The sequence below is a fragment of the Macrosteles quadrilineatus genome, unplaced genomic scaffold (assembly GCF_028750875.1).
Source record: "Macrosteles quadrilineatus isolate MER2022 unplaced genomic scaffold, UCM_ALF_1.0 Scaffold_4__1_contigs__length_99947679, whole genome shotgun sequence".
Taxonomy (NCBI): Eukaryota; Metazoa; Arthropoda; class Insecta; order Hemiptera; family Cicadellidae; genus Macrosteles; species Macrosteles quadrilineatus.
This window is the reverse complement of record NW_026542597.1, coordinates 27,109,274-27,133,792: the sequence shown is the minus strand read 5'-3', so window position 1 is coordinate 27,133,792 and position 24,519 is coordinate 27,109,274. Positions and strand designations below refer to the sequence as shown.

Genomic DNA, 24,519 nt, shown 5'->3' with positions numbered 1-24,519 from the left:
TGTATAGGCTTGTATGAACAATGGATAGAATTCATTTCATGATTTATCATTGATTGAAATCTTGGTTGTGGCATTCCTCACTCTTAACAATACTTGTATTATTAAACATTTTTCAAGGCAATGAGGATAATTTCGTGAATAAGTGAGCAAATTGGTGTTAAATATTGAATTACCGAAAAATTTATTCTCGATATGAAATATGTCATATTTTTATCCAACAGATAAACTAGCTAGAACTGCAAATTGTGGTGTCATACATATAACAGATCCTAACTAATATGTTATAGACATTTTAAATTCACAAAGGTAAAGTAAGTATTTTACGCATTATTTTTTTAATCATATTTAATAGTGATAATAATTTTCAGGAGCTGGAAGGAGTGTAATGGCAGAAGATCGTTTAAACTCTAATGGGTAAGTAAAATCATTGACAGCGTTGATAACATTTGTAGTTAAGCATATTTTACGTATTGAAATACATTATTATTAGAAAATATTTTTCTGTATAAGTGAATGTCTTTAGTTTATGTCCAGTGATAAATTAGTTGTTATATTCACTAAAAATATATAGGATAAAAGACACCTTGGATAAACCACACTATAATGATTATTTAAAATTTGACTGATCTTTACGTAAAAGCCTTATACAAATTAAAATAGAATTAATCGTCATGCTAAACTGGATATTAGTTTATACCTATTAATATATAGATTATTTGCTTATTATACGTATAAATTATTTGCATACCCAATAAAACTTTTTGAAGTCTAGCTAAACTTCTGGTGAGGTGACTGCCACATTTTAAGAAAGATATTAAGAGGTTTTTAAAAAGATATTGCAGTAGATGTAAAAAAAATGTCCATAAAAATACGTTTACTAGAAAGTAACAAAAAACTATATTGTAAAAGAAAAATCCCATTATTTTTACCTAGAACCACACAATCTACCAATTAGGGACAAAGTAGTTCCTTTGACATAAGTAAACAAGCATAAATGTTTGTCTCTTATTTCCACCTTTGACGATATTTTCACATTTTCACAGTTTTCACTTTTCATTCACACACTTTCACTTATAGGCATTTCGTTTTGGGTTAAACTTCGTTTCAATCAATTAGGTAAGAGCAAAATCGTGACGAAATATTTCAACTCTAATACTCTCAATTATACCAAAATATAGATTTTAAACCTAATACTACACTTATACAATTTTTATTCATAGTTTGCATTTGTAAGATATTTATAATAATTTATGATAATATATACATAGTTTAAAGAATATAATTAAAATACGATTTTATCTATCATGCTAAAAAACTATGGTCGTATCTGTTTACAAATTTTTTAAACATCTCTTATAAAAAAGTTAACAAAACATTGTATAACGTATCTTTATGTTACTGTACCATATATTTGGATCTTGATTTAAATGGAGAACAAATTGAAATCAGACTCTGGGTTGTGGGTCAAGAGTTGTGACAGTTTAACAGTTAAATGCTTTTGGTTTGATTGTGATACTTTTCAAAGTAATTAATACAATTCCAAACCAAAATGGTAAATGCAGCTCACATTACAATTATTATCAGCTTCATTTATCTAAAGAGTGATGCATGATAAGGTTCAAACTTTTAAATAGTTTTTTTGTTTGTTTATACGTGTGCTAATTATTCCGGAATTCGTCACGATACATGAACGACTGAGAAATAAGAAATAAAATAGTCTATTGATAATTTCCCCGATATCAAGAGTATCTGAAGCCTTTTTGAATCTGCTTAGTCACTTACGTACTGGGTAGTTAGATTTTATAAGAGAGATTAACACAGAAGTTGTACTCGATTCCTTTTATAACTGCGATGAGCACTCATTACTATGAAAACATATTCAATTTACGGAAAGTAAATAAAGATACGTCTTATATATTTGCGCTTATACTGTTACTCACAAGACGGTAAATATACAAAAGATGGTAAGTGGTGATCGATTTCGATTGGACACTCCAATCATCATCAGACCCAATAGGCGAATGACAAGAATCTTATCTATCTATTGACAAGTAGGGACGCCATTCAAGATTCTTGTCATTCGCCTATTGGGTCTGATGATGATTGGAGTGTCCATTCGAAATCGATCACTACTTACCATCTTTTGTAAATTTACCGTCTTGTGAGTAACAGTATAAGCGTAAAGATATGTTTTAAGTGTTATAAGACGTATCTTTATTTACTTTCCGTAAATTTAATAACACGTACAATGCTGATCAAGAAGTTATCCAATTTATCATGTTATCAAACTTCCTGGGGATGGACCAATCTGCTTGGAGGGAGGCTGCATAAATGGCTTCTCATTGTGAAGAAATATATTCTTTTGAATTGACTGACGCTAGTGTTATGCACCTTGGAACCTGAAATAAAAGGGTTTCATGTCCATAATTAATATTCAAAGTTGGTACTTATTTTGCCTATATTTGTAAAGTATCGTTTTTATTATAATCACCAAACAAATCTTTTTCCCATGCTTATTATAAACGTATGATATTTTGGTTATACCAGTTAAATTAACAATAACTGGATTTTTCTTTATGAAAAAATAAGTCAACGACCTATTTTAACAGAGAAATCCGAAGGATCGCACAGGTCCGTGTGGAAAAGATCAAACAAAACAACAGTGTTGGTGGTGCAGTACAAGAATCAAATTAACTGAACATATAAATTTAGTTTTGACGTTAAACCGGCGAAATTGCTACCTTAAATTCGTAGCTTTAATATTTTAATACTTTCCTTTCTTATTAAATGGCGACTATACAAAGTAGGTATTTTATGCCAAGTATGAATGGAGATGAGTGTAGGATGGGTGGCGCGATCTTGTAGTCTTGTTAGTGACTAAGGCTAGTTTGCTCGTTGGACTACCAACTCACCTAAGTACAATATGTTTACACATAGGGAGGTTGTCTAAACTTTGATCTTGACACTATCGTCAATTCATTTTGTAAGAATTATAATTATTAATAATACAAACCAAACTTAGGGGCGTTGCTATTAATAATTTTTGGGGCTTATTAAGGAGTAGTTAAATTGGGGGTGTCATTAAGAGTGCATGCATTGTAACTATAAACGATAACTCAACCCTTAGAGGTTGAAGAACACTTTGATCGCACTACTGCATTCTGTCAAGTGATAAACTGTTTTACAGTACAGTTAATCTTGTCAGCGTACCTCATGTGTGAGGTTTAAAAATAAACACACCTTCTTTGGGTCCGGGCCAAAATCAAGTGTTTTAATTAGCTGCGTTTCTATTTGAGTGAACGTCAAAGTACTTAGTGATTTTCCCTTTTGAGAGTTTGAATGGTGATTAAAAACTCAAAGAATAAATATATTATATAACCTTCATAACCCTCATACCAATTTTAGTTGGTGTATTTTTTCCTTCATAAAGTAGATGGAAATACAAAAAAAATAATGAAAAAGCGTTAACGTTAAAATATTACGGATTTTTTAGATAAACCTATGAAATACAATTGTCATTACTGTAGCATTGTTTGTATACTGACATTTTTTTTTACTTTTTGTAAATACAAAAACATTTTAATGATAAGTCGAATGTCAAGTATAAATACACTTTCTTAAAGATTTGTGTGAAACCTTTTACTAATCCTGGTGAGTGGTAGTGAGTGTAAATATAATTGTAAAGTTGTATCGTAAATAAAATTTTCTATTTTATTATAAAACAGGTGTGCTAAGTATATCCTAAACTAAAATCAATCAAACTCTCCATACAAAAGTTCCATACAAAATATTTACTTCCATTCAATCTAAAAAAAAAATTATTGTATGGTACATTTAATTAGCGTATATTCTGTTGCTATTTTAATAATAAATCTCAAACTTTGTGCTCAAATCAGGAAAGGTATATTGACCGGAACGTGTATGACATACGATTGATGCAGTTGGTCCAAAGATATGAATCACTCTTGTTTGTGAGACAACTGAGTCGGTCATTCCATCTCATATGAGATGTTTGGAGATCAATACTCACAATAGAAGTAAGTTACAGTGCTTTGTGGAGCGCGAAATTAAAAACTAACTTGTCAGACGTGTGATTCAGTAAATTTTTACTTAAATTGATTATACTTATTGGTCATGCGTTAAAGTTGCCTCATTTTTCAAGTTATCTAAGCCTAGGTCAAGCTTATATATTGTAAGATCTATTCTGAGCAATAAAAAAATTACAAACATTTGATTTAATTTCGCAAAAAGGAATTGGCTTGCTTTTAAAATTTGGTTCTGATTAAAAGAATACCAGCCTAAGCTTACAAAAATGATAATGAAATTTTACGAGATATGTAAGTATTGAATAGTATATTTCGTACCTAGGGCCGAAAATGAGGTTTTGCCGGCTCGAGATAGTTTTTAAGTTCGAGACGGAGTCGAGAACTTAAATCGATCGAGAGCTGCAAAACCATTTCGGTCCGTGGTACGAACGCTATTTTTCACCACACTATACCCACCACTATTCACCACTATAATAATGCACACTGATAGTCAACACAACTACAACTTTAAGGATGTAAAAAATAATATGAGGAATCAGCAAAAATAAAAATAAATGGTTGCTAGGCAACGGTGACAATAACACAATTATATTGCAATGCTATGGATTTTGATTGTGTATTTAAAATGCATTCATGTTTTAAGTAAGTAAGCGGACAGCTGATTTTGCGGCCCCGGGCTGTAAAAACCTGCTCGGTCCCCAAATTACGATGACAGCTGGCATGGCCAGCAGAACGTAACTTTCATTCACCAATTAACGTATGTAATACTGTCAAAAACATCATACTGTGGTGAAAAAGGTTTTAAATGGCTTAAAACCTAATAAACATGGCGTCTGGTTGAACAATGACACGATTACGAATAATACGTCTACTATCAATGTGAGGGTTTATCAGATTATTATACACATCAATGTGTATTCTTTGTATTTGGGGAACTACTCTTATTCAACAGACGAAATTGGAAAACCAAATACAGCAAAGTTTGTTAATTTTCCTAATACAATGTTTTCACGCAATTTAATTAACGTGTTTTCAACAATGGCTGATAAGTACTTCAAAAGAATAACTAAATACGAGTCATATTATGATAAAAAAGGGGAACTTATATTTCAAAATATATTTTGCGGGGTTTCGTGTGATTTTAATACGAAAAGTTGTTTAAAAATGTGGTACTTTGTGTACCAAAAGCCAACCAAGGTGTTTACCTGGAGTTTTATAAAAAATATTTTCAAAAAGAAGAGAAGGAAAGCTATATCATGGCATGTTTACTCTTCTTCGTCATAACTTTCCCTAACATTTTGGGCGTTTATTTGAGCTTATTGAAAAAAAAATTCGAAGATACAATTGTCAAAATATGTAGTATATATATTGGCTATACTGTATCCTTAGGGTAAATATTTTTCATATGGCCTAAAATACTAATTATATAGTGTGACACACGATCAGTCATTATTTTTAGAAGACTATATATTTAAGCACCTGTAGCACAATTGAATTGTTTGTTAATATGTTATCCTAATTTCCTATGCAATAAAAATGAGTTCATACTGTACATTTAATCTGTATTTAAAGATAATAAGAATTGTAATCGATTCACGCCATTAATATAAAGATTCAACAATAAACACTCAGATAACCTGTGTAGATTTATGGTGAGTAATGACCTAACTGTGCATTTGGATGGATCGTTCTGTGCATTAGAAGCTGACAAATTAACGCACGTATTTGGGAGCGATACCACGAACTGAGAGTGGTTTTAATGAGAAGTGTTTCCCAAGTGTGAAATCCTTTTGAACTAATCTTGTCAGAAGCTTCATTCATAGCATCCGTATATGGTTCGTGTGAGCTGTTCATCTTTTTATATCTATAAATTCGTTAATCGACGACTAATTCTATTTGAAATTATCTCTACGCATGGAAATGCGTACCACAATAATCATCAAACAATATGTCAACAAACAGTTGGGGCTTTTGACTCTATGATAGGGATATCGTATTCAAATATTTTAAAAAATTATATCTGGTCAGGAATTCCTTTATACATACAAGCTTCTCCTTTTCAAAGATGCCTATGTGTGTTGTTTTCAAAAATTATGGACCTACCAATTAAAGTGGGATTTTAATCAGAGGGCGTACTATACAAAGGTAAAATCTATTGGTGATATAGGAATGTGAACCTGGTTCATCAACCGATGTTTTTTTGTTTTTATGGGAAGGCATTATTTCATATACTACAAAAACAAGCAAACCTTAAACCACAAATAAAAAAAATTTTATTTATACTTATCATATTATACAATTTTATTTTTGTTCAATGAGGCTATTAATTTTTTTTTTACAAAAGGGGGGTGTTTCAAAGGGAGTTTAAGATTTCATATTTTTGCTCTGATTGGTATTGCAATGATTAGTAGATTTAAATAATTATACATTTAGTAATAACACTATTTGATTATTTTTCATTATTTAAAAGCAAGAGTGCACTTTGTACATTATCTTTTAAAATGTACACCTTTCAAATACCAAAAACACTGGAAATACAGGCTCAAAGAGGACAAATCCTACTAATTATTATAAATAAGAAAGTTTGGATGTATGGATGGATGGATGTATGTTTGTGACAAGTAAACGCGAAAAATACTGGTCGGATTGGGCTGAAATTTGGTATGATGATAGCTCACATTCCCGATTAACATATAGACGCATTCTTATCTTAAAAGTCCTTTCGGGCTCCGCCCGAGTGGCTCTGGTGTTTCCCATGTTAACCTTATGAGTAATCGTATTTAAAAGGAATAAAAGAATTTTGTCAGCTGTTTCAACTACACAAGTTGGTTCTATGATATTGAATAGCATTAAAAAGTTACAAGGTTTACCAATAGGGTGCAGTAATATTATTTTTTTACATTTATGACAACAGCTATCCTATTAAGGCCATAAAGGTAAAATTTTGTTTTTAAAAAGCTTATGTGTAACTATTTTATCAACAGATGTAAAGATCAAAATGTTTCTATTTCGTGTTCTCTTCCCGTTGCAAAGCACGGGTACAATAGCTAGTAATTACTATAAAACTACCACAAACAAATTAAAATCTTTTACATCTTACTATTTCATTGCTCTATCTCTAACCCTTTTGTTACACTTAAATCATAGTTTCATCTAAGTATGAAACATTTGCCTTTGCTCTTGCGTAGCCTTGTTTAGTTTAATATGCTACACCGACCTACATTAGCCTGGTAACGCTATACTGTTGTTTAGGGGTTGTAAATTGCACAGCGTGAAACATATTACGAAGTGAATGGCTTCATAAACTATACTATTTTTCTTACGTTTTAATTTTGAAAATATTCTTCCACTTGAAAATCTCACAGTTGGTTTTCTGAAATTTCCAACGAATATTAGAGATTTTGACTAGCGTTTCTGTTATATATTTTTAGAGTTTATGTAATATTTAAAATAGTATTTTTATACCTTTTTGTCTATTCACGACATTGGCATTATTTTGGTTTTTTTTTAAGGGACAGTCCAAACCAAAAATATTTTTACTTTCTAACGTCGGTACCTTAGATCGTAATTTTAAGAGTTTGTATGAAACCAAGCCTTGAATTATTGCCGTACTAGCATGGTTACGAAACTGGTAAAGATAATGGTACTATAAAGAAGTATGTTTTAATGTGTAAAGGAATTTTTTTGTGGTTACATACATTCAAATTATTGCAATGAAAAAATGAATCTTACATAGTAATTTTAATGTTCGAGCTGACATTTTTGTTTAATTTAACTTTCAATTAGGTATACTGCAATAATCATACCGACGAAAAATATTATGAGGTCGAGGTTCTATAGATTCATGTATATTACTCGTTATTTTTGTACTTATCTAAAATTTCTTACTTAATTAGTTATGTATTTTTGACAGTAATATCATAAAACCTTTCTAATTAGTATTTACAGTTAAATGGTCAATATAAGCAAAAAGTAAAAAAAAACAAATAAATATTTTTGATTATTGTTGCAGAACAAGTATTGCAGGAAATGTTCTCATAATGTACGTGTCGATTAGTTTTGAATATTTCCGTTTCATATTATCATTGCAAGACGGTTTCATGACAGCAACGGAAAGACTGTTGAGGTCATGGTTAACGCTTGTTTATACTAGTACATTAATGGTAGGTTTAGGAATATTCCTCTTGCAATTAATTACACCCTTTTACTAGATAGGCTATCTGTTCATTGAATTAGTTATAATATTATTATTAAATATAGTTTTGATAGCAACACTCAACTGAGTGTGGCAGTAATATTGTACTTTTATTTTTAGAATGTTTTCAAAGTGAATTTGAATATCTTTTCTGTGATAATCGAAATAAAAACCAAGGGAATGATTTAGGCCTGTAATCTATCATACATATTCATGTTCATACAGATAACAACCTAATAAAGTTTAAAGTCTAAAATATTTTTTAATTTTTTTAGTTTGAATCAATTATTGATGACTGATCTCCAAACTCAATAAAGAAAATTTAGTTAGGCTACATTGGAGCAGTTAAAAAATTTGGCCAATAACTCTCGGGCTTTTAAATTCTTCCCTTACATTAAATTCACCAGTTAGGGTCAATTAAAGTTATTTTTACAATTACAGTAGTTAATTTATCTTTAAGTTCATTTATTCTTAAAAAAGAAACAAAACAAACAGACATGATATTATCAGAAATAATGAAAACATTTATTTAAACATCTTTGGTCTTCAGATTATCGTATTATCAGTCGTATTACTTTATTTAGACAAAAACTATTCTTTTAGATTTGACGTTGCCTTAGTGCCTAAACAATCATAAAATGGAGATAACCAACGTCTTCACCCTTTATTTAGTAGGGCGTGATTATGATCAAAACTACAACGTGTTTACCATTTTGAAATTTTGTATAACTTAGTTACTTAATACGAATTCGTAAATCATTTTAATAATTATTTTAATTTTTTATATTTCCCTATTTATATTTTGCCCTCATAATTAAACATCTTACTAACCCTCGCTAAACGCTTGAGTAGAAGGTAAGTTGGACTGAGTTTAATCATTAAGGAATGGTTAACCACAATTCAATCAAGATTTCATTCACCAGCAAGCGTATCTAATTAAAAACATACCGTCCAGAGCATCTGGCTCTAGGCCCAGTCCACAGTATCGTTTATTTTTAAAACATCGCAACTTTGATTTACGTACTGAAGGTGTTTAATAACATGTCTGGGCTTGGTAGCGCCACGGATTGCTGTCTAATTATATCAACAACAAGCTTCATACAAGGAAATAATTCTAGTAATTTATATTACAATATACTGTATAAACAATATAAATAACTTTCAAATGTGAAAAATTAATATCGTCTATAAATAAGTAAAATTGAAAAAAGAAACATTTCCAAGTGTTAACTCATAAGAAATATATATGACAGTGCAGTAGAACCTCGATAACAAGACTCTCATTGGGGTTACTAAATAAGCCTTGTTAACAAGGTTTAATTCTTATCGAGGTTGGCAATAACAGTTGATAAAGGGTAAAATAAATTCAAGGGGATTTGAAAATTACACTTATTATTAAGGGTGAATTGTTATCGAGGATCTTCTTATCGAGGTTCCAATTTATGTTTCTTCCAATTATTCCACGTTTTCTCTGATAGAGTGATATATATTTTAAGGTAATAATTTTAATTTTTGTCGCATCTCTCGTTTTGTTACAGAGACAGGAAATGGCGTGATTCGTGACTGCCACCTGTAGAGAGCGTTCCAGACATGGAGCCTTTACAGATAGACTCTGGGAGGTAACAATAACCATTCAAATAAAACATCACTCTAGTCTTTACTTGTTGTTTTGCCCGTGCTTCGCAGAGAGTAGAGAATGCTTTAGAGAATAATATGGGTAAAAAAACATTTACATACACTTGTTTTACAAACCATACAGTCAATCGTTAATCGTACTTGTTGCTTATTTTAATACAAATATATTTTGTATTTGCATTTAACTTTGTGGAAGAATCAAAACTAATAATTCAGGGAAAACTAAACAAAAAAATCAAATAAAAACGAATCGAGGATGTTGATCATTAAGACCTTTCATTCAAGTATGTGGTTGATAGGGGTGCGGCTTACGGGTTTCTCAAAAGTTCGTGATCCTTATCAGATTTAGTTTTTTAGTAGATTTTGCAACAAAGATTTTAGGTGTAGATTTGTACTCGTTATTTTTCGTGACCAAACGCAATCCAAACTGACTTTAGAGGTAGTGTACTGTCGTAATATAAGGGAGAGATTCGATAACTTTAACACATTAAAAATTAGAAAGCTTTGTTTAGTACGATAAAATTGTCATACATTTCCACAGTTTAAGAAAATCGAGCAAGATCAAAGTATGTATTATGATTGACTAAATACTTAATCGATATTACACAAATTGGAAAGGAATTTATTTACGGACAATGATTCATTTGTCCAAGACTGCTTAGGAAAATCATTGATAAATTAATTAACACAAATGACTGAAAACTTCACCAACAGGACCATTACATGATATGTCGTAAGAATATTTCAAAAGGCAACTTTAACTATACAGCTTTAAGTGTAGTTTGTTTGCTTCAATGTTAAAAGACTTTTTGAAACAAATAACATTATTTCTCTTTAGCTGAATCTGCATTTAAATTAGTAATACCATTTATTTTTTTTATCTACATTTTTACAAAAATATAAATATGATGTGTAATAAATATATGAATGTTTGAAAAGCTCATTTAGTCATGCGCAAGCTATTCAGGTATTTAAAAAAGTAGAGGTTTGCTGTCACCATAGTTAATTCCATGCCAAAAAGCTTCGAACAAACACCGATAAAGATGTAATTAAAAGACCTTCAAATTATTTTGGGTTGGCTGTAATGCGAATAATGTGAACAAAATCTTAATTGTGTCAAACGTTTTGTTTATACAAAAAGTTGCAACTTAAGTCATAAGAATAATAGTAGAACAACAAGATAATGTAAATTGTTGCCTTAAATACTGTTCTTTAAAACTGTTTAGTACTTTAATTCCTATTTTGGCAGAAATGCTTTTATACTACTTAACGCGACAAACAAGCTAAACGACTTGAGGTAAACAACTGAAACAAGTTTATGGAACTGTAATATTACTTTAAATCTCCCTAACTTCTAACAATTTCACTTTTTATTTTCATCTATAATGTTTCCTTGTAAGTCTTATCTCAAATTATAGTTTTTTAAGTATTATTTAATGGACACAAACGAAGTTTGTTTTTAAGAAGGTTTATCAAATTTAATATTTATATTTTGTAAATATAAAAGTAATTTACACATGGTTTGACAGTAAATCTTTTCGACATGAGCCCAAGTTTTATGACAGGATAATGCCGTCGGTTATGTAATAATGTAGTTTTTGTAACGTAATAATACTGTCCACTGTTTACCAAAGCTACCTCATTGGTTTGCTATTATGGGTATAGCACTCATGATACCGCTATAATAATTACAAAACTACTGTTAGTAATTGACCACCAACAGGCGTGCCTTTAATTTACGTACAATGTATGTATTACTCCAGCAACACTATTAAACATTCATTTTGATTTCTCAAATTATTTCACAAATACATGTTTTATTTCAGTCATAACATATAAAATTACACTATAATAAATGCTTACTAATTTTAATACGGACTATTTTTGATATCGGTAAAAAGTCTTTATTAACAAATAATACTTATCGTATCATTATTAAAATCGGTGTGTATACTGTATCACCTTGTTGAGTTGTATACTTTAATATAAATATTTACTTTTTATCGGAATTTGGACAAAGTGAACAGCGAGAGAATTTCAATAGTATAAATATGCATTCATTATTATGTTAGTGGATTATTGTTATTGTATATAATCTAAGTTTGCTGAACAATCTTTTGCCACCCAGTTGACCTTTTTATAGTCGTGATGTTGAATCAAAAGGTTTATAGAAAGAATATATTTAACCATGAAAGTGTTGCCGTCAGTCATTATACAGACTTCAAGGATTAGCCAAATATAAAAATTCACCTCTTCTACATAATATTTACGGCTGTCAGGTTGGCAAGAAATGGTCGATTTGTTAGGTTTGAAATTTATTACTTCCTCTATCAAAAATAAAATGACTAACTAGAAAATGTCTAATAGATAAAACTTTATGAGTTTAAAATACTAAACGTATACACGTTAAATATAGCCTACCATGTTGCTTGATGTTCGATGGAAGTATTGAATAATGCCATACTTTTAAAGATGTTTAAAAGTAAATTTTTTCCTAATATCTTCCTGTCAGAGGTCTGTTTGTATACTGCTGTCCAATATTTCCCCCTAAACTATACATTTTAAGATCAGTTGGAAAATTCGTAATCTTTATATATGTTTAATGAATTATTGTTAAATAGATCATAAGTGTTTAAGCTCGATAAGGAGATTTTATATATTAGATTAATCATACAATTTTCCTAAGTAGAAGTTCCTAAGTAAAATAATAGTTTTAAAATTAGAATTGTAGCATTAAAACCCGTATTTAAACATCAATTTAGAATTAGTAAACACAAAGCAATTGAAGAAAGTGAGGTAAGAATAATCAGGAAGTATTTCCCAGAAAAGGGATTTGTTTCTTTCCCTTAACTTTTAAACTGTTTAAAGAAACTTTCTCGCCTTTCTTATCCGACTTCACACTACATTAAATTGTGTCAAAATAAACGTTTAGTAAACTGCCTCATACTTTTTGTGTTAACTACAGGTTTTGTTTATTTTGTGGTTTTCGTTTATATATTTTGGTTTTCAATTAAAATAATCACACATTGTCCAGTCCGAAAGTATCACTTTACAACCTGTGCAATGGATTCATTGTTTACTGACTGTTTGGTTATTGTTTTCGTCAAAGTTTGAGCGAAAATAAGATTTTTTGTGAAACCGTTGTTTGAGTAATAAAGGTAAACAAGTACTTTGGTGACAAACTCCCTTAGCAAACTTGAAAATGTAATATTGTTAGTTCACTTTCCTAGCTAAAAGCTTCAACTCTTCACAAAAACGTTTGCATAAACACTACCTCCACCTCCACCTCCTCACTACTCCCACTATCATCTCCTCTTGTAGACTCAACTAGAGCCTTGTTGTTTTACTTACAGAAGGATACAAAGGGTGCAAATATTAATGATTTAAAAGAACTCATGATAAAACATTTTCAGATGTAACATACCTGGCCAAACACTTATTAGTATCTCTGTGAAATGATTAGCTGTTTAATTGCATTTTAGTATGACTATAATATAAAATATTTTTTGTCCAATAGTAAAATGAATTATTTCTTAAATCGTTTTGCTAACAGGTCTATGTTAATTTTAATTTATTATTTATATCCTCCCTTCTCATCCTAGGATGCTAGGTTCTAGCCCAGAAATTTTACACACAACTTCAGCCTGGTCATAGAAGGCCGTTATCACATAGATAAAATCCATTGGTGACCACCCGGGACCGAATCCCTAGCACCACTATTAGTCCAACTCGCTCCCCGAAATTAACTTTAATAACACTTTCCTAGTTAACTAAGAAAGAAGTAATAAAAGAAGACATCTAAAATTTAGCTAGGTAAAAATTGAAACTTTTCGATTTAACATGACCAGTTTACCAAACATAGGTTTTATAGGTTAAAATGAGTTTTCTTCTTTAATGTGCTTGTACACCATTGGTCTGAAAAGGAAACAATAAGAATTAGTTGAAAAATGTGTTTGTTTTTTTAGTGGTCACTAGAAAGATTAAGTTTTTTAAAAAAATTTGTAAATTTGTGAGTTACATACATTAAGATTGGAAGCACGGATGAAACAATTGCTAAATATAATTCTTAGTAAATATTACAAGGTGTTCTTTTACAAAGGGGTTTTTTTTGTTTTTAAGAATACTTTTGTGTTCCGCTTTAACAAACTGATGTAAGCAACTCGTAACCAAGTTTGCAGAACTGCGATATTGCGTTAGAACTTGTTCTAACACTCAACAAATAAGCTTTGTGTTTCCTTCATGAATATTTCCTCGAGTAAGACGAATTTTACATTGATAGAGTTTTCGTTGCATACGCAACATACTTGAATATTTTCATGCTCTATGTATTTTAATTTTTAAATTTTCCACTCCCACTTATAATCTCTTCAAGGCTCCCAACGTCTCACAATCAAAACATTATCGTTAGTCTGCAAGATATTTTGTTCAACCCGATAAAAGTACGTCTGTCAGCTATCAAATTACACCCATAGGGAAAGACAAGAAGTTTTTACACGTGCATATATTTTTCGCTGATAACTAAAAAAACCTCAAATCATCGAAAAGTTACTCTGTTAAACTTAACGGTCTACTGCTGTAACAAAAAAATACTGACAAGTACAATAAGCTTTCTAAATGAAATGTAGATAAAGGCTTAAACGTAAAAAGCTTTAAAAGAAATTTTTTACTTAAGATTGCTTAAACAGTTTTAAATATACGATTTGTCATAGATAACTTAAAGGTAAGTTACCTTGTTTTTTGTTGCAAATCGAAATACAAACGTTGCTACAAGTTAAATAGTTTTTTTTCGAACTACGTACTGTACAATAAATAGTTGTATAGTTATTGAAGTATTTAAAACTTCTAAAGTAGTTATAAAAGCAAATTACAAAAGTGACGTTTGAGTAATAAAGGTAAACTTGCGAGACAAGCCCAAAATCTCTCAGGGAACTTTCAGATTTAATATTGTTTGTTCATTGCTTCAGCTAAAATCTTGAACGCTTCAAATGTTGTTTGCAATGCGGTAATATTGTTATTGACAGTGTTATACCTTTAGCATAATAATATATCAAATATATCAATTTGACTAGAATTTAGTTAAAATCTTAGTAGCCATTTATAAACCAATAAAACCAATAAATAAAAATGTATTAGTTGTACCAAAGTTTTGTTTGAGAGACACTATTCTGAATTGAAAAGCGCGCGGACTCACTCTTTCCAATCCAGCCATGTTGCTTTTGGAGTTCGCTAAACTACTATAAAACTCCAAGGCCCAAGCCGTGTTTTCCTCTTCAAAACTCGTACTTACAGCATTTTTGTCCTAGTTTGTACCTAGTTAAATGGTTTTATTTAATTCAAAAATAATCCATATCCCACTTAAACTTAAAAACACGTCAAGAAACCCATTTCCCAACGATTGTAAAGTATAAAATACTATACTTCAGACACATTTGAGGTATAAATGCTTTTTAATGACACAATCGGTTAAAAAATAAACTATAAAAAAACCTATATTAGTATTTATTTTTAATGGATTCTTCTTTTCTAATATCTGAAATTGACAAGTACTGAGTTTCATTTATATTCAAAGACAGGCCTCAATACTGTCCGAAGTGATCGTCGTCCATTCAAATAATACATAGCGGATGCCTTTCCGTCTTACACACAAATGGTATATTTATTAGAAAATAATTTGTTTGCAATTTTAACTTGAAACAAATACAAGGGAAATAAAAATTTTACTAAATAAATATTTTTCTTAAATCTAGTGGAACTATTCCTTAACTATTTTATTGAATTAATTATTTTTATTGTTTATTTAATTCTATAAAGTGAGTGTTTATTTCTATATAACCACAGAATCTATCTCGTCTTACCAAATGTTTTAGTCAATACTTTCAATTAGTTGTGTGGTAGTTTAAAAATTTAAATCATTTGGGAATAGGAGAGTTGGTATTTTCTAATTGTTCCACAAAAAACCAATCAATAGACATCCTTATACGCTTAAACACACAATCGGCGGTTGTAGAGGTAATTATTAAATGGCTGGGAGCAGTAATAATGTCGAGAACAAATGAAAATTATTGCTCACTAGGCAATAGGTATGTCCATTGCAGTTTCCAGAAATTTCATAAAAATGATCGGATGTAATGTTTAAGTGTTCATAAAAAGCATGACTACTTTTGTAGTTTCCCGTGTTTGAGGGCCCTTCAACACCTTAACACGTACAATACCTATTGAGATGCCTCCAGTTTTTTTTTTTAATTTTGAATTCACTAGAACTGTAAAAGTGTGCATTGCATTGACTAATATGGAATTAGTAAGTTCTTTTTTCTAAAACTAACGTATTTTGCAATACATTTTTTTTAGTTTTTTAATTATTTTAAATTAATTAATTTACTTCTTTTTTATTAAAAAAGCATGCATATAAGTTTTAAAAAATTGTTATCACTTAGGCATGTCATTATAACTTTCACTACTGCGATACGTGACGCAGGAATTTGTATCAATCGTTTGAAAATACTTTCATAAGTGATGTCGTTAGGAAACAAATAATACAACTAGATAGATTGCCAAAAATATTTTTCCCGAAAACTACTTGAAATTTAGTTGTTTGTTGAATTAAATCAGTTTTTTTAATTTTTAATGAACGATGGATAAACAAAGTAATTTAATACGAAAAATACCCCCGCCGCAGCAAACCTGCAGACTAAGCGAATTTCCATTTCCCTGAATGGATTTACACTAAAATGTCTCCTTAAAAATATCACATTTATTCCCTATTTAAATAGAATCAGTTTAAAACATACTTAGGTTTGCTGCAACAGGGAGGGTAAACGTGTTTTTTATGTAAAATGTTAATAGTTAGTAAGAAATAAAAACATTTTCCCAATTTGGGCAAAATATGTTAATAAACAAGCAAACTACAACAGTTTACTTATTCTCCATAAGAATAACATGGGAAATTTAAATTTAAAATTTTTTGGAATTTTCTCCGTAACCATTAGGCGCGTTACAACGCTTCAATATACTAAGTTATTTGTTTTTTTAAGCTCTACAAAATAGTTTAGAAAGAAATTGCAAAATTTTATGTTTTTTGTGTCAAAAATGGGAAAAACCCATTTTTACCCCATAAAAGCCCCCATAAACCCCCGTTCCCATGGTCCGATCATGCTGGTTCGCGAACTCGTTCGAATAAACGTAGGTTTACACGTTTGTACCAAATTTCATCAAAATCGGATCATTTTTGCTCGAGTTATCGCGCTAACGGACACATATATATATATATAAATATATATATATATAAATATATATATATATAAATATATATATATATAAATATATATATATATATATGAATTTGAACGGATGGTGTTTTTGGCCTCTAGGGACCTCAAAACGAAAAAAAAAATCGGTCCCGGGTCCAGGTCTTACCATGAGTACTACGGTAATAGCTTATTCCCTATATGGGAAATTCGCTAAAAGAAGAAAAAACTGTTCTTTCTTAAAACACAACAAATTAAGAAGCTATAAAATATCGTTTTCACTTGAATAATCCCGTCCATCAATATTTCACGTTCTTTCAACAAAGTTATAATTGGTTTAATAAATCTTTCAAGTTTTCTGACGTTTAATTTATACAAAGAAAATTAAATTCAATCATATTAAGCTACATGTTATTAAAACTCAAGAAAGACCCGTTTTTAATTTAAAAAATGTCAAACCTTTTAAATATTTTTTTCCTATAGTCTTGTGTTAACATAGGGCTAGGGTGTTAACCAGTGCATTTCAACTCAATTTTCAATTTTCATTTCAACTCTTTCGGTTGTTAACACTTGCGCTTACTAATTAAACAAATTTACTTTCATGTTGCACTCATTATCGTAGTTCAAGCTCACCCCATACATAATACTCAGCCTTTTAGATCCAACTGTTTATTGTGGAGAATAAAGAAGACCCTAACCAGGGAAAGTAAGAATGACAAGACAGGTCAATGACCTTATCACAATCGTGGCACGTCTCTACTGTAAATCCTCCTCTAAGTCCGTCTTAACTGTTGCTTCCCTTGGATTTAACTGGATGGTGACTTAATGGAATTAAAGCTCACGGAGATATTCTCAAAGATATACCTAAAAGAGAGGGATGAGGTATTATAATACAAGGGGTTTTCTTTAACGACGTGGTTGTTAGTTTCAACTTTGCTATGGATAAATTTAGAAACCGATCATTCTAAAACAAGCTCCTTAAATTTTATAGTAGGATAAGACAACCAAAGTCTGATGCATTTTATAGTTTGAAGTTCAATGTGTATCTCAAAATAGGCATTCATAAGTAGTAAGTGGTACTAGTAATTTGTGCTAAAATTTAATTGAAGAACATCATTCAACTGTCAAGAAGGTTATATTAATTATCACACAGTAAAGATAAAAGTAAGGTTGTAAGTACTTAGGTGAGTAAAATAATTTAGTGACGTAATGATATCGAAGCTCCTAGCCTAATAATTATAAACCACACTACGACAGCATAATACTTACTTAGTACTATGCTATACTCGCACTGTTTAAACTAGTATTCACTACAAAAATTATTCGTGCTATAGTTTTCTGTGTATTTATTAGACTCTGAATTTAGTTTATATTTTACTTTTCATACATTTTGTGAATTAATTGTCTCAAACGAATATAAGGAAGGGAGTGTTGCTCTTTTCCGTACATATTTGTACACGGTTGGTACATTTCTAATGTTACTTCCATTGTATTGTTTATCTGTTGTACACATGGAGGAGGAATTCATCATAAACACGGTTTATTCTTTCCAAATAATTAATAGCCTTTTGTTCCCTGATATTTCTTTATCATAATTGTAACTAAATTATTTAAAATAAATGGGTTAGGATTAATGTCAATGGTAAAACATTTTTTTCTCAAACTCTTAAGAAACTATTAAACTTCCATCTTTTATTTAACGTCTTTCGAAAGAATACAAGTTTTAATTTACGCTTCATAAATTTCCCAACCATTTACTCTTTCTCGTCAGATTGCCTGCATTTGATCACTTTATTAAATTTTTTAATTACAACAATCCATCGAAAGATTTTAGCCAAAAAATTATAATTAATTTCATTGGAAGTCAATTTATAATAATGTTTTAGTGTCATTTTTAAGTTGATAATATGATATATGTATTAAGTTATAAGTTATAATATAAGTAGTATCATCATTTGAAGGTTACTTATGGGATATGATCTAGTCTCCTATATTTTACTTTGTGACTGACATGATAACCGGTTTTTTTATTGTGGATGTTGTGAAATCAAATGTTGAAGTGGATAATAGTAGTTTACGTAGCGATAGCGTTAAGTTAGTCTTTACGACACGAGTAGGTATGAGCCTTGGCAAGTGCCTTAAAAACTTCTACGAGTGTCGTAAGACTACTAACGTGAGTTACGTACACTACTTTACCCACGACAGTTTCTTAATTACTAACAATCAATACTCATAACTTCTAAGAGATGTTATGTTTTCGTTTATAACCTCAAACGAATCATTGCACCAAACACTAATTGCACCATTCATCATCAACAATAACAAAAATGGTCTTAACAGCTGATTAGTTGACTTTCGAAGCATACAATTTTACTTCTTCTCTCTCAGTCCTTGAACCTTATTGGTCCGTTACTGGTGTTGTTAAGTAAAAATATGCTATTATGTAAGTAAACAATTCTGTTATGTGATACTTTTCAATTATAAGAACTGAACTGAAACGGCTACTTTAAAATGTCGTAGGTAAAATTCTTAAAATATTTCGTATTTTATTCAATACATGTAAAGATTTTATTTAACCTAATGTTGCCTTTAACAGTCCGTCGACAAAGCACCAAGCAAGGCAAACAAATTTAAACATTTTGTTTAGTAGAATATTTTTTCGGTATCGTTAGAAAACTAGCAAAAAACATTTTTCTTCATAATAAACCATGTGTTCAGGTCATAACGAGTTGAAAGAGCAATATAATAATTATAAAAGGTCGTATCTAGCCTAACAAAACCTAGATCTGACGAAATCACATCATACATAGACAATTAATGTAATTCCTACGATCAAGTGTTATATGACAAAATGCTCAAAATCTACAAAGTACAAATTAATTTTCCACGTTTGAAAAACACACAATTACACCCCCATGTTTTAAAATGTGTATATTTTAACCTACACAACTGCTATATTACATTCCTTTTTATTTATATTTTTAACACTTATTGTGCTCAACATCTCAACGTTTAAAACGTATCACATAACAATAGCAATAACGTGGAACACTTAAACTGCTGAGAATGTTTAATAAAAACTCTTCTGTGAAGTAAGTGTTCTCTAAGAACGAGAGAAAACAACTGTAAAGACAAACTGATCTTATGATCGGCCTTACTTTTAATCTTTTTCAAGATAAACATTCTTGTTGGGATGTGTAAGTTAAAACGGACCGATTTTTTGATAACAAGTACAAAATAAATTGGATAATAGAAACGTTAATTTTATAATTTAATACAGAATACTTTTTATAAACAGTATAATATCGAATCCTTACTTCATATTATACAGAAAATTAATCTAGGAAAATTTCTTTTAGACCTTTCCAATAATGCAAATCAAAAGCATTTTTGTTTGGTTACTCTGTTTGACAAATGTTGCTGAAGAAGAGGTTTTACTGGGTTGTTTTTCTGTGCGTGAGTTCATTAGCAATTTGACAAATCGGCCTGTCTAGCATTAAGTGGATTAATGGAACAATGCTTGAAATCTACTGCTATGGATATAAAACTAATAATAGTGGAGATTTTTCATGAGTGCAATCCAATTCTAGTTTACAGTTTATAATGTTATATTACCTGATTTATTATTTTCTTTACTTTTTTGAATATTATTTGACCAACCCCCTGATCATTTAGTTTTTTAAATTGAAGGAAGGTTTGGTAAATAAATATTAATTGATACTAGAATTTTTATTTTTGAAGGAAAATATGAGAAAATAACGGCCAAAAACCCACCTTAAAGTTATTATTATGTACATAAATTGTATGTTCCCTAGGTTCCTATTAAATTTAGGCCTAAGTGGGCCTACATCAACAATTTAGTAATGTTTAGAAAAAGATAAATTAAAACCTTTACAAAATAAAATGCATACAAATATGAAATTGTGAGAACCAATATTTAAAATACTAATTGGTATTTAAAAATCCATTTCAATAACTTTCTATAAGTTTGTTGAGTTCTTTATGCATCTAGGAACTTAACCGTTGTGACTTGAAACAATAATATAACTTAAAATTATATTTTAAATAACTACTAGCTTTAAAACGTTTATACAACCACCACTTTTAGTACAATGAGTTTCAAAAGAATTGAACAGTTTAAAAGTCCGATTTGCACACGTTCATGAACGAGAAACTGATAAAAGATAAAATTCAATTTGTATTCAACGACTCTGCAGTAATCACGTACAGGATTGTTATCACAGACGAGCCTAATGGGAAAAGTACTATTTTGAGTACTGCAGTTGGCCATGTTTTATATATTTCTTTTATTTTAGACTATACTATTCAAATTGATACGTGGTGAGCAATGACGAATTATTTATAGAGATAATCAAGTGCTTTACCTATATTAATAATACAATTAACATAATTCAGTAAAGATATTATTTTTTATCTAATCCACATGAACTTAGTAAAACTTAATAGATTATTCTGGATTGGGTATTCCGTTCTGTATAAGCCTTTATAAAAAAAGAACTGTATAGAATCTAATGAGATTAAACACCCCTATGCTTTATCCTTGTTATTCTATGATGTTTTTTGTATATATTTGCACGGAAATTTATTTTAATACAAAACAAAAGCAATGAGTTATTCCTCTACCTTATAATCGAAAAATGATTAGTTTTGACTAATGAGTTTGATTGCAGTTCATCTAAATCAATGGTATTTCATAGGGGTTTACTTTCTTGCATCATGATTTTTGTATTATTAATATTAATACAAGCAATCATCTTGCTATCCTATTCTGTATATATTTGGCTCATGTTTAACATAAAGTCCGTACAGGTAATTTAAGTAAAATGAGCAAAGTAATATTACAAAAATATATCCAGGAACCTGTGGTTTAAAAATAAAACAGTGCCAAGCCATACAATTGAAAACACATTTTTTTGACTGTTTGAAAATTTAAAGATGTAAATCATATCAATGTTAATATCGATTTTCAATTATCCATTCATTGCACATTTACAATCAAACAAAACGTGTTTTACAACCCTTATGTATGGATAAGTTTCTAATAACATTATGCAAATTTGCATTCAAACAAAAAGTGTTTTACAACCCTTATGTATTGAAAAGGTTTTAATAATGTTCCTCGTCTCATTTACACATTAAATCTTTGTTTTATTGAAAATTATATAACAACTGTAAATATTTTTAAACTTTTAGTTTTTTTTACAACTACAAATACATGATGCCAAAACACTATTAGGCCTATGTAAAAGGAGTGAGTTAATTATTCTCTTGCTAAAAGAAGAAAACATACCTCAGAAAGTCTGTGCATATTTTAAATGTGCGTATTTCAATTTTCTAGTTTAAATTTATCCTGTATTCTTACAGGCTTCTACGGTGTGAAAGTAAACTGTTATTTGTTAGTTTTCATTGAGATGTCAGTACTGGTTGTCGTTTTGGAAGCGTTGCAGCGCTAGACAAACTATATTGCCAAACTGGTGGTCATCTCCTTAAGACCAATTTTCGAATATATATCCCCAAATTGACGTAAGAGTTAACAAATTACTGGAATTGATCAATGTTTCCCTTGGTGTTCCAGGAGTGAGGGCTCGAGTGATGGAGTCAGCAAGAAGTTCCTCTGGGCGAAGGCCGTCAGCAAGATCGCGGCCAAGAAACAGCTGGAGGGAGTCATGCAGATCGCCGTACCTTGTGACGTCACCAGCGGGCCCCCCACCGTCACCGTTAGCAGCCATGACACCATGGACAATAGTAAGGTAAGACCATAGCTAACCGATTCCTAAAAATCCACTTAGGACACCTTTAAAAAATCTATGCTTTTTCGATTATTCAATGAGTCTGTCTCACAGTTCCTTATCTGCTGATGGATAGGATTCCTTAGTTTAACATACAGTACAATTTTCACAGTAGTCTATATAAAAGCTTCAATGTAGTAGCTTCAAGTGTAGCTCTTTGCTAACGCATAGTTTAAATATGTACCGGCGTTCTGAGGTATGTTTCCTCTTATAGCCAAGAGAATAATTAACTAACTCCTATTCCATAGTGATTTGAAATCATGTCTTCGTAATTGTATTATATGCTGCTTTAAAAATTGTTTACCTACGACCGTTTTTTTAAGTATCCGTTTCAGTTCAGTTCTTAGAATTGAAAATTTTCTCATATCAGCATTGTTCACCATCACCAACAATGAATTTCAAACAAATAAGCATTGTCTACTTTCATAACAGCATAGTTTTACTCATAACAACACGGGTAACGGACCAGTGAGGTTCAAGGATTGAGAGAGAAGAAGTACAATTGTAATTTTTCGAACTTCAATTAATCATCTGTTCAGGTTAATTTAATTATTAAATGGTGCAATTAGTGTTTGGTACAATGTTTCGTTGCATCACTGTCAGTGGCAATGAGAGGTTATAAAAAAAATCATAACCTCTCTTAGAAGTTATGAGTAGTGATTTTTTTGCAATTAAAACACTGTCTGTAAATAAGAAGATCTATAAGTAATCAGAAAATAAATTAGGTCAGCTGAATTACAAATATTTAGAGTTGTCCTCTTCTAGTTAAAGAACGTGACAAAATTCAAATTATTGTCTTGCAACCGAGCCAAAGATAAATTGAGCTGCAGATGTAATAGTTGCTCATGATTGATATCAACTCAACTTTCACAGATCTAATCCACTGGTTTTAGTAGGAAAACAATCGAATTTCGTCACTGTTTAAGTATGATCAATGTATGTAAAAGTTCAATCAAAATAACATTACTTTGCGAAAGAATTGTTCATTTCGCATTAATAAACCTGTATTTATACCTCTTAACATACCATTTAATTCTTAAATTTGTAATGTAAAACTTTATGTTACATTATTACTCGAGTTGAATTTTCAGCTGCTTTTAACAAACACATGCACATTACCAAATTTAAAGAAACACTGTGTTAAGTATTATTTTATCTGTGGGCTTATAGAGTAAAGATTCGTGAACTCTAGGTCTCAAGATGGTAACATCTAGAGTAAATGTTGCAGTAAACCCAAGAGACATTATTGTTGAGGATGCTTTTAAGACTGCAACCGATTGCTGGAAATCTTTTATCTTGAATCAGGCCAAGTTTCGATGATATAATGACTCTTCTGTGGTGCTTATCAGTTTAATATCCTAAATTGTACACTAAGAAAACACTGGTCTTTAAATACTTTTGAGATGCATTATTTTAAAAATCATGATCTATTTGGAAATACTCTTTGGATATTTCAATATATTATGTATTGGATAAATCATGCAAATATGATTTTAGAGATTTATTGGAGGTTTGGTGAATCACATTTTTGTATTTATATTGGCTATCAGAAATTATCTATGAGTGCTTAAATGCTCAACAACTCTCAG

General features: G+C 30.3%; 1 protein-coding gene across 1 annotated transcript in view; it reads left to right on the top strand.

Annotated features, from left to right (window-relative positions):
* LOC128991511 (adenylyl cyclase 78C-like) overlaps positions 1-24,519 on the top strand; it is a 178,129-nt gene that overhangs the window by 96,927 nt on the left and 56,683 nt on the right. Inside the window, exons 5-7 of the mRNA XM_054414450.1 lie at positions 369-414; positions 9,780-9,860; positions 22,717-22,891. Coding sequence (XP_054270425.1) covers positions 9,832-9,860; positions 22,717-22,891 — 204 coding nt within the window. The 5' untranslated portion in view covers positions 369-414; positions 9,780-9,831. The remainder of the gene's footprint in view (positions 1-368; positions 415-9,779; positions 9,861-22,716; positions 22,892-24,519) is intronic.